The following is a 12,206-nucleotide window of genomic DNA, read 5'->3' on the forward strand; positions in this document are numbered from 1 at the left end:
GAGAGGTAGAATGGGGGCAAATTATCTCACGTAGAGAGATACAAAAGAGCTTTTACAGTGGAGGGGGAAATGAAGTGGGAGTAAAGGTGACATAAAATGCTTGACCCTTACTCCCATTGGAATTGGATCAAAGAGGAAATAATATACACACTCAGTTGGGTACAGTAATGTATCTTACCGTATAGGGAAATAGGAGAGAAGGGTATGGGGGGTGGGAAGAAGAAAAAGTGGAAGGTGGACTGGGAAAAGTGGTGGTCAGAAATAAAACACTTTTGAGGAGGGACATGGTGAAAGGAGACAAAAGGATAAATGGGGAGAAAATTGGATGAGGGAAAAATACAAAGTAATCATAACTATGAATGGGAATGGGTTGAATTCACCCATAAAATGGAAGTGGATAGAAGAGTGGATTAAAAACCAGAATCCTACAAAAACTGCATGGGAAATTTTTTTTTAGTTTCGCTGATAAAGGCCTCATTTCTCAAAGTTTAGTCAAATTTATAAGAATAAGAGTTGTCCCCTAACTGATAAATGATCAAAGGATACAAACAGAAGTTTTCAGAGGAAATCAAAGCTATCTATAATCATATGAAAAAAATGCTCTGAATCACCATTGATTAGAGAAATGAGGTTATTACCTCACACTTACCAAAGTAGCTAATATGATGGAAAAGAAATATGACTAATGTTGGAAGGCATGTGGAAAAATTAGGACACTAAAGCACTGCTGGTGGAGCTGTGAACTGATCTAACCATTCTAGAGAGCAATTTGGAACTATGCTAAGGAGCTATAAAGCCGTGCATGCATGTTTTGACCCAGGAATACCACTACTAGGTCTATATTCCAAAGAGATGAGGTGTCAAAGAACTGGAAAATGAAGGGATTCTCATCAATTGGGAAATGGCTAAACAAGTCATTATATAAAACTGTGATGGAATACTACTGTGCTTTAAGAAATGATGAGCAAGATGTTTTCAGAAGAACCTGAACTTACATGAACTGAGCAAAACCAGGAGAACATTGCAGAGTAACAACAATACTGTATGATGAATAACTGTGAATGACTTAAGCTATTCTCAGCAATACAATGATTCAAGATAATTCCAAAGGATTTATGACAAAAAATGCTTTCAACTTTGAGAGAAAGAACTGATGGAGTCTGAATACTGATCAAAGCATACTTTCTTAAATTTTCCTTTTCTTTTTTAGGGTTTTCCTTCACACCATGACTAATATGGAAATATGTTTTGTGTGACTGCACATCTATGACCTATATTCAAGCTGTTCGCCTATGCAATGAGGGGAGAAAGTAAGGAGAGAATTTGGAACTTGAATTTTAAAAATGAATGCTAAAAAGTGTTTTAACATGCAATTGAAAAAAATAAAACATTTAAAAAGAAAAAGAATGGCCCTTCCAGGACCAAGTTCTGAAAAGTACCTTCAATTTTTTTAACATTTTATTTTATTTTTCTCAATTATCAAGCATTGGTTTTTTTTTCCTCCCCCTTATTTCCCTCTTCACTGACAGAAAAAAAGGAAAGATATGTCCTGTATCATACAAGCACAATCAAATGGTCACATCTAAAACTGTATTTCTCATTCTACTTATTAGTTCATTATCTCTCTATCATGAAGTGGACAGTACTGGGTTCTTTCCGGTTTTTAAAAAATAGATTTTATTGATATCCTTAGCTTTTATAAGATTTTCCCTTGTACCTCTTCTCCTCTCAGAGAGATACCCCTTAACATTAATTTTTTAAAAGAGGAAGAGAAAAAATGATTAACAAGATTAAATCAATACATCATAAAAAAATCTGATGTCATATGCATTGTTCCATACCTGTGGAACTCTTCTTTCTTTTCTCCCTTTAAAGGAGAGGTGTCTTTCCACTATCTCTTCTTTGGGGCTAAGTTTGTCCTTTATAAATTCACATCATACAGTTTTGATTGTTTCCTAGTGGTAATTCTTCCTATTTAAACTGCTTGTCCTAGTGCCTGGCACATCATTAGTACTTATTAAATATTAGCCGGGGGCAGCTAGGTAGTATAGTAGATACAGCACTCAGACATCTTCCTGAGTTGTGCGATCCCAGACAAGCCACTTATCCCTGTTTGCCTCGCTGCTCATTAATCCGGAATTTTTTAAGTCAAACATCATGTCTGCAAATCAGATTTTGTCTCCTTTTTGCTGATGTTTACATCTTTGAATGCTCTTTCTTTTCTTGCTGTCATCACTAATATTTCTAAAATCATACCAAATAATAGTGGGGAGAAGTCAATCTATTCTTTTACTCCTGTATTTATCAAGAATGTCCAACATTTCTCTCTGCCATTTTTGTTATACCCATATGTTGCACATTTGAGAACAGGGAATTCATGAAGTCTGAATGATCTACAGGTAGATTTCAGGGGTCCATGAACTGATTTTAACATAATTTGCCTTGGTAATATTAAGAAATTCATTTTGTGCACTTGAAAACATGTTTTAAGTAAGAGGTCCACAGCACAAAAAAAGGTTTATAGTCCCTGCTCTAGGGTAGCTAGCTTGCTTCTCATTTCCCTTGTCAGTTTAAAGACTGACTGCTGCCAAATATATGTTCATTAATATAAAGTTCATTACTCTTTTATTTTAAGTTATGGACCAGAAATCCAAATCTCCTTCCCAAGTACCATTTTCTTAACCAGGTTATCTACTTCCTAACCCAGTCTCTGTCGTATCTACTATTTGATGTAGTTGGTACCAAATACCGCTTCAAGTAAGTCTGCAGGAATGAAGAAAATATTGCTAGCACTCCTAGATGTTCAATTACTTGTCCAGGATTTTCTATGTCCTAGCAGTGCGCTATAGGGTCTTATTAGAAGTAATCTGTCCCTATATGAAATCATCCTGAGTATACAGTGGTTATAAAATTTGACAGTCTTGGGAGAGACTCTATTACAGTCCAGAAACATGCACCAGGAAGACAGCAGACTTTATTAGTATTGGGTTAACAAACAGCTGTCTTGGTACTCCTCAGAAGACTCATTAACCACTACCTGTCTTAATCTTCTTCTCACCCATGCTGGAAGGATTTCTCCTCTGATGCCACACGTGGATCTAAATCAACGTTTCTTAGAGGATAAGAAACTGTGTCTCTGACTGAGAGGGATCAGCTTCCACCATGAAGAGTCTCATAACCATTACTTAATTCCAAGTAAACAGGAGTCTTTCCTTCTCTCCCCGCCTCCCTACATCACTCTTTGATTGGCCTGACTTCTCATTTTATCTCTGGCTTAGTCACAACTAGGGCCACTATTCTGACTTCAGTAGGTGGGACTTGGGACTAGGGACCATGACCTGGGGATCACATCCACTGACCTTCTCCTACAGATACGCACATGTCTACAGATCAATAATAATAAGTCATAATTCTTTGAACTTGCAAATTGTTTTTCTCAAAACAACCCTGAGGTAGAGAATATATTATTATCATTCTATTATTTTATGAATAAGGAAACTGAAGCTCTACAAAGTTAAATGATTTGCCTTAACCAAGCAAGTAAATGAATTCAAAATCAGATCTCTTATCCCAGGTCTAACATTCTTTCCATTACACCATACCAATTCTCAATATTTCAAAAGATACTTCACTGATGGGTATGCATCTTCCAATGATCTACACTTCTGGATTTAGCCACAGAACGTCTTCATAAGTTCTTAGTTACAATGGCTGAAAAAATTCAGGACTTGGTAACCAACTTTCCTAGGATGAGGTTCTGAACTTAACAGTTGTTCACTTAATGGTGTGTGTGCATCAATGACTCAGAGATTTAGACTCCCCTGGGAGCTGTACTTCTCTTTCTCTTTGTGACTAGGGAATTACTTATGTATAAGTAACAGAAAAGCTGGGTGCAGTCATAATAATTGTACAAGACGCTCACCACACTTGTGTTACTGGAATTCTTCAGGTGGTTGTGTAGGAGTTTGGTGGCACCATCCTGGAATGTTTTTGGCAAGGCACCAAGTAACATGGTAAACTCTGGAGTGTTCAGTTCAAATAGAGAAATCAGAACAATCTGTGCTGCCTAGAAAAAGAAAATTAGACTAGTTATTACTTGGATTATAATTGTGATTTATTTTTAAATATTTTAAAATTGTTTTTTAAAAAACAGTCTGACCAAGTCTTTTAAAAGAGAAAACATTTCGTATCAGTAAGATATAATTACCCATAATGGGAATCCTATGAATTAAAAGAGGAGGAAAAACCAAAACCAAAAAACCTGTAGAAAATATCACCAACCATTCAACAATCTTCCTTCAGTCTAGACTAGATAAGATATGACAATCATTTTAGCATCCTGAATTTCTTCTCCTTTTAAGTATCATGAAAGAGAACTGGTAAATACAGAAAGCAAACCAAACAAACTTCAAGGACCCTTTCATATCAGAATTACAACCAGCCTTTCAGCAAGAAAATGTAAGATAGAGACAGGATGCAGGTTGGAAAAATTAATTCTTATTAACATATTCCTGCTTGGGTATAGTAGAGGCACTATCCTTTTAACTTCTCCTCAGTATGCACCATGAACAACTCCAGAAAATCAACCTGAAATATCAGGCACTGATGAAGAAACAAGAATGTTATCAAAAACATTTGGAATGTACATAGTATATACGAATCTCTGCTTATGTTAGAGAAAATGGCTGTTTTGAAAATGTTCTATTTTTCTTTATTAATTTGGGCCAAAAAAAAATTTTCAGGCTTCCCTAGAAAGACAGCAAAGTAGTAGCAAAAGTAGGTTGTAAAAGCAATGGCAGTAGCTCCAGAATTCAAGCTTCATCTAAACAGCAAAGATTTATTGCAGCAAGGGTTTGTAAAGCAGCATTACCAATGAGAATTTGGAAGCACGCAATTTGGAATATCAGACTTGGGCACCTCAGAGAACAGTTCTAATTACAAGAACTTGGAAAATCATACCAAAATAAAATTGTAACACATACTTTGGGGTTCCTTACAAAATTTCTAGAATTTTCCAAATAAATAAAAAGGTTGGGAGGAAGAAAGCCATGATTCAGAACAAAAACTGTAGCTTCTTAATGTGTAAATTGGAGTTTCCACAGTGATGAAATCAGATTCAGACCAAACGAAAAATTGCTCATTGGAACTTTACAATAAGTGTTTTGGTAAACAATTTCATGTATGGTATTGAATTTTTAGAGAAACTACCACATGGGGAGACGTTCTATCAAATCAAAGGCATAAAATACTGCAAAGCCATTATAATTCTCAAATGCTAGGTCCAAGACAAAATATTTATTTTGTTTCAGAGGAGAAGAAACAAAGTCAGGGCACCATGCAGTCAGTCCCCACTATAAATAGAATAACAAAACAAAAGCACAATGCTTCCTTTCCTGACAATCCAAATGCAATAAAGAAGCTTTTCCACACTGAAGTATCAGAAGGAGGCCTGTTTTTATGACATAGAACAAAAGCAATTTTTCTGATTATAGTGAAATATGAATCTTGACATCACATTAACATTTTAATTTAGTCATAATTACAAAGGAAAGCTTCCCTAACGTGCTATTTTTTTTTTAGAAACACTCATAGTATAATGCTTTATTAGTACAACAAACGGTCCAAAGAAAACCCGTGCAAGCCTTAGGGTACTTTGTTAGAAAAAATTTCATGCAGAAAAACTGCACAACTAAAGAAGGGTAAGGGAAGAAGCAGGCTGGAGCATTAACACTGAAAACATATCAATATAGCTAATTGAATGATACTTTTAAAAGCTAAAGTTTATAGTTTTACTTTGATTTAAAGTAACATTCAGAAGCAGAGATGTTAGCTTCAAATTCTTTGATGTTACATTTTCAATGACATGTGCTATTACATTTAACTTAAAAGATCATAAATTCTTCCTGGGAGAAGACCCACATAATACAAATGGGCTTTAGTTCTTCGTGTACTAACCTACGAAATCAATGCCATCATTCAGGAAATGAATGGCAGCAAGCCTGGTCCCAAATTTATAAGCTGGTCGGGAAAGTTTGCTGATGGTTGATACTGTAACTGTTTTCCTAATGTGAAAAGACTAGAAAATCCTATATATTTTAACACACGCCTACAAAGAATTCTTTCTTGATAATTCTAAAGTTTAATCTTAAATTAAAAGAAATTCAACTAGGAAAAAAGTGACATAAGAGACAAAACTAAGTGGAAAGACAAAAAATGGTCATGATTCAAGAAATCATATTCAAATATTTAGTAGTTTCGTTATATGCTTCTCATGATAAGCCATTTACAGTCTACAAGGACGACTCCTGATAGATAATAAAACTGGCACCAAGATACTAATGTGTTAAAAGAACCTCTCTTGGCTATCTGCTTGTTTGTAAGATTTCTTGTCCTATGGCCAAGGTCGTATACAACAACAACAAATCGTAATTATAATAAAATTTTTGTATAGTTGTAGACTTTTGTTTTTGTTTAGTAAGGAGAGGAATTAAATGGGTTCTTTTTTCCTCTTAAAAGCTTGTTTTTGCCATGATAAAAATTAGGAATGTATTATTCCAAGTGCCAATCGCAATATAAATAAGTATTTTTGTATTTTCTGGTTCCAAGGAAGGGTCAATTTGGGGGAGGCTGAGAAGACACAGAATCTAACAACCAACTTGGCTGATGCAGTTTTCCCAAGGCATAGTTCAGCTGAAAGCTCTTTCAAAAATCAAACTGTTCTTTTTCTAAGCCCTTGAAAGAAGTGAAAACTAGGGACACTGATCCAGTTTCACAGAGACAATCTCTGAGCATGTTAACTTGTGTAACGTTCTTATTTATCAAATACAGAATTTTAAGAGGAAAGCTCATACTTTAAAATCTAATGGATTTTCACTTAAGAGTCCACTGAGTAAATTTGGGGGGGAGGGGAGGTTTGGGAGAAGTGGCATAATGGAATTCAAAGAAGGAGAATAGTTGAGTGAGACTTTATTTATTTCCAAAGAGATAAACGCATGCATTTTTAAAAGGCTGATGTGACATTCTCATCCAATTATGCTGCCTCTCACTCTTCTATATGTAGTCTGATCTATACAGATTATTGACTTCTAAAAGGGATGCCACCAAACAATATAAGAAGCAAAAAACCCCAATTTAGTGTTGAATTTTCCTAAGGGTGATCTTTTGGGTGATTTCTTCTATATGATGATAATGAGATGCTAAGTTAGGCAGAGTTCCTACGGTCTTTGTCTACACAAGTTTTATATACTGGAAGCTTTTCTGATGTACTAGCCAATGTTACTACTTCATTCATTGGCTAAAAACCACCCAATCATCTTACCTGCTGTCTAAACTTTGTACTGGAAGGCATTTCTTTATAAAGGATGTGGAAGGCCACTATGAAGTGATACAGAAAACTATTCTGGTGATGGTACTAGTTTGGAAAGCAAGAGGGAAGAAAGAATTTTAAAATTTAATAACCTTTATGCTTTCACTTCAGAATACCCTGAGAGCTGCAGTCTATGAAAGGCCTGCCACTGGCAATCCTTTCTTAAAGAAATTATTTAAGAAATTCTCTCATATTTGAAGCAGAAAGGACCTATTATTGGTAAGGTTCTCACTAAACACTGATTCCTTATTAATAAAATGAATTTTAGGATGGGGGAAGTAAGGAATTTCTTCTATCTCTTGAGGTATTTCTTAAGACCTGCTTTTACCGATAATTATTTCACTGAGACAAGTTAATCATAAAACAATATACTGAGAGATGCAAACTCATATACACACAGACACACAAGGTATTTATATTAACATTTTAGATTTCATCATTTCATAATCTTTTCAGTTTCTTCACAAGCCTGATCTGTATTAGGAGTCTAAAACGCAAACGTAAAAGTATGTTTTTAAAAATTAGTGTACACAGCTTTTAGTCTACCTGTTTACATTTTTCTTCCAAGTTTCCTTCTCCAGGCCCAGAAGTTGAAGCTGACCTAGCTGGGAAATCCTCACCTACCCGACTATGCTGTAGCTGAGGCTGACAAACAGGAAAGGCAATATTGTTTAATCAAAGAGAAAAGACAAGTTCTTAAACTATGGTTATTGCTTAAACAGTTTTTTTTTTTACTTTTATATGAAAACATTACCTAAAAATACTAATTAGACATAACAAAATACATTAAATATTTAATGAATGTCCTTCAATAATAACGTTCTACCCTAAACCATTAATTGTTTTGAAAGTCCTAAAGTTTCTCTGTTATTCCCACTGTTGCATTATCAGCACTTCATAGACTTTTTAACTTTACCTATATGTTTTTAGATTTACAGTTTTTAAGGTTTATGGGCTAAAATCTGTTATTTTATCTATTAAATTCAAGGTTTTACTTAATAAATACTCTGAATCCACTCACCATTTATATTTTAGTTGGAAGAGTTCGGCAACAAAAACTTCCACCAACACTTTATCTCTTCACTTCACTGTATTGCCTTATTTTTCTGACTTTAAAGAAAATCTGAAAATTTACCCATGTCCTTACTGAGTTTTCTTGGAAACCTCTAGTTTAAGTATTTTGCATTTTTAAAATTGATATTTTATACTGTTGGTTTTTTTTAATGGGACTTGAGATTTGATCAGTGCAAGAAAGTTCATGGATCAAGAACCCTTTCTACCAATGTAGGTCGGATCTGGCACTTGCTAGAGGCTGCCTGGAATAGAGAAGAGAGAGCTGGTCTTGGAATCTGGAGAACTTGGGTTCAAGTCCTACCTCTGACAATAAATTACTGTGTGACCTTGAATAAGTTACTTAACCAACCTCTAAGTGCCCTGGGTAATTCTCTAAGACCAAAAGCTGCAGAAAAGGTGCTGACCTGCCGTGGAAAAGGGAGTTTCCTACAGAACAATGAGATCCTAGGTCTAGTTCCTTACCTTTTTATCTAATGGGAGGAAAAAAATAAAACACTGAGAGGTAAAGAGGGAAGCAAACTATTTCAATGCAACATCTCATTTAGTTATAATTCTAGTCAAAGAAACTTTGATCAGCTATGATCTAGCTGGCTGAAGCGCAGAATTAAAAGGCTTTTTTCATATCCTATCCTGTCACACCCGTGAGAGCACAAGAAGGCAGCCTAGATATTAACTGCACAAGGACAGACCTGTCTGACATATTCAAGAACAAGTCAATAAAGAGCAATGAAAACCTCCAACCAAAAAAATGCAACCATGTGAAGACTTGCTGGGGCTTTCACAGTACAGAAAAAGAAATGAGATTTCAGTATTTATCATGATTATCGTGTACGCTGCCCCACATAAGTCAAAAAATTGAGTATGTAATACAATATGAACATATTTTCCCACTAATTTCTTATACAGATAAAATGTTTTACAATTGCCAATTTTTTTTTTAACCTTAGCTCACAGGTACACAGCACAAATTGTTGTGCTTGCTCCAACATCCAAGTACCATTATCATTAAATAAACAGAAAGTAACCACAAGTACAATCAACATTTTAACTTTTTCTATGCGGAGAGCTCCCACAAATTCAATAGGAACTGGATTTTCCAAAAAAGAAAAAAGGGGAGGAAGAGACCATTATTAACATTAAATCCTTTTACTACAACAAAATTGTGATTTCCCATGTTAGTAGAAATGCTATACATATCTTATCCAAAATTCTTTTTATTCAGGAAATTCAAGATGAAGTGAAACTATTTAATTTCTGTATTTACATAAGTTTCTCTGAAACCTCAAATTATCTGAGTAAATCTACTTTTCACATTTCCCCAGTAAGAAGTTTGTGGTAATACTGAGGAATGGATAAAATGGGCAATGTTATATCTGTCAATACTCAAGTTTTATAGGTCCGTACTCTTTCAGAGACCATTCCCAACATATTTCTGGAATGAGACAATTTGCATCAAGTCATTTAAAACAAACAACAACTTTGGTTATGTTTTTTACCCTGACTTCCGTTAATATTCTACTGTGCTATAAGGTAATCCTAGGATTATTGAAAATAGTTCAAGCAAAGCAAAAATTCTAACAAGCTTAACCTAAACTGGAAAGATTTTGAATGAAAGCTGTGTAAGGAAGTAAACACCGACCTAGCCGAGCTTAGAGAAAGATACATAACCAGAAAGCTGGCAGTCATCAAAGAATGATATTTTTTGGGAGTGGGGAGGAATAGGGCAGGTAGGATATCATAGCAACTCATGAAAACAATCTCCCAAAGGGGACTGTGATATGAATAAGTGGATTACAAGGAGCTCAAGAAAAGGCTGGGAACAGAGAAAAAGATTTGGAAGCTATTCACAAAGAGGAGATAATAAATCAGTTAGATATTCTTTTACTGAGGATGTCACTTTCCCTGAACTACTGTTTTTTGTTTTTTATCTTGGAGAAAAATAAATTCTAATCATTTGTCAAAAGGTTACAAAAACCTCCAAATATATGATGAAACAGATCTTTAAAAATGATGTCTAGCACATAATTTCTGCTGCAAAAGGTGCTGATACTAAAAAATACTTAGAATAAGTTCATGCCATTCAGTGAGATCTCCGAACTTTCTCATTATACAATAAAGCACTACTAATTCACCTTAACTGGGGAGAATTAGGATTTCTTTGGAAAAGAGATACAAAAACTTTAAGATGTGCATTTTTATTATATGAAGTTACAAATAACACTTCTGATATAAAAAGATGGAATAGAGAATTTTGTAAGCTTCAATAAAACAAATAACAAATAATTAGCCCATTTGATATCTGAATCATTTACTTACAAAGTAGTTCTACAAGTATCTAATTTGCTAACTTTTCCTTCCCCATCCTACAACTCTTGTTTGATTTTTTTAAAATACTATTTTTGGTTTTTAAAGTACTACTTTTGTTTATCAAGTCAGTCATTTCCTGATATGAACTCTCCAACTAAACCCCTTCTTGTAACAAAGAAAAAGTTAGAACCAAATGATAGTAAGATCACACCTGATGGCTTTATGAAATATTCTGTTTTCAGGGCCAAGACTTAGCTTTTAATTCTAAGCAAACTAATTTTCTTGCTCATATTAGAAATCTGCTTAGTAAGTCAATTTTCTCTCATATATAGTAAACAAAGGTAAAAAAGGAAAGAGTAACCAAATGATCTATGTGATGGTCTTCTGTACCTACCCATATCCAAAAGCAGTAATTACTATTTTAAAAGGACCTTTTTCAGCCCATAAGGAATTCAGAGACTGAGGATTCTGGAATCTGAATGAAGCAGTTATTACTTAAAGTCTTTATTCTCAGTTAATTATTTCATTAGGTCAGTCAGGAATTACGAATGATTAAAAACGCTGGATCAGAAGAGCTAGAAGAGAGAATAGTGAGCGGGAAGATTCCAGGGCAGAAAGAGATCAATTACCTACCCATCAAAGACAGAAACTTATGCCAATGCTCACTGAAGAGAATCACATGCACACATTCTCTCTCTGTGTACTGGTACCAAGGGAAAAAGGTTTTAAACCAAACTTGCAAAGAGTAAATCCCTAAAACAGGTAACAGTTTATATTGAATGAATGGTAAAAATGTGGATTTGGTTATTTTATTTCTATATATGATTTTTAAAAGTTGGCTGAAAAAAAAATCAAATCACTGTGGGTTGAAACTTGTTATTTTTAATTTCTTTCCCCACTTGTTCCCCCAACCTAGCAACTGAAGTAAAATCCTTTATCTCCAAAAAATTTTAATAGAAGCAATGATTCGGATTGGGTAAAGGATGAACTTTTTTTATGAGCAGCCTCACAAAATATTCATAATTAAGAAAAGCATCCTATGAGTTAGCTTCATTTTCAATGGGTCTAGAAAATCTATGATTTTGATACATGTCTAATTTCTTTTAGGTATCAGAGGGTATGTGAAGAAAATGTGGAAATAGGTGGAGATGGCATGGGGAAGCCTGAATTTAAGAGGTGAGTTGCCTCGTCTAAAACATTAGAGGATTTTGTCTAAGGCTATAGAGATTTTAAAGGTGAAAAAGTAATTTTGAAAGCAAAGGATAGGGGCTTTATTAAACATACTATCATCAAGTTTTCTTTCCTCAGAAAAATCTGGGGTTCAAGGGGATTTCCCTTAAAGGCAGGTTCTATAATTCACAGACATGGAATAAGAGCTGAGAGGGACATTAGAGGTCATCTAGGTCAACCCTCTCCTCTTATACTTAGGGAAACTGAAGCAAAGGGTTCTGTGACTTTA

The 12,206-nt window shown here is 34.6% G+C and overlaps 1 protein-coding gene across 17 annotated transcripts in view; it reads right to left on the bottom strand.

Annotated features, from left to right (window-relative positions):
* Positions 1-12,206, bottom strand: part of CLASP1 (cytoplasmic linker associated protein 1) — a 338,497-nt gene that overhangs the window by 53,820 nt on the left and 272,471 nt on the right. For 12 of the 17 annotated variants that reach the window (XM_072613396.1, XM_072613393.1, XM_072613392.1 and 9 more), the window contains 3 exons: positions 7,913-8,011; positions 7,319-7,411; positions 3,923-4,066 (listed from right to left, as the gene is read on the bottom strand). In XM_072613396.1, coding sequence (XP_072469497.1) covers positions 3,923-4,066; positions 7,319-7,411; positions 7,913-8,011 — 336 coding nt within the window. The remainder of the gene's footprint in view (positions 1-3,922; positions 4,067-7,318; positions 7,412-7,912; positions 8,012-12,206) is intronic. The other 5 variants (XM_072613409.1, XM_072613408.1, XM_072613402.1 and 2 more) reach the window with 2 other exon arrangements.

Source organism: Notamacropus eugenii, chromosome 5, assembly GCF_028372415.1.
Source record: "Notamacropus eugenii isolate mMacEug1 chromosome 5, mMacEug1.pri_v2, whole genome shotgun sequence".
Taxonomy (NCBI): domain Eukaryota; kingdom Metazoa; phylum Chordata; class Mammalia; order Diprotodontia; family Macropodidae; genus Notamacropus; species Notamacropus eugenii.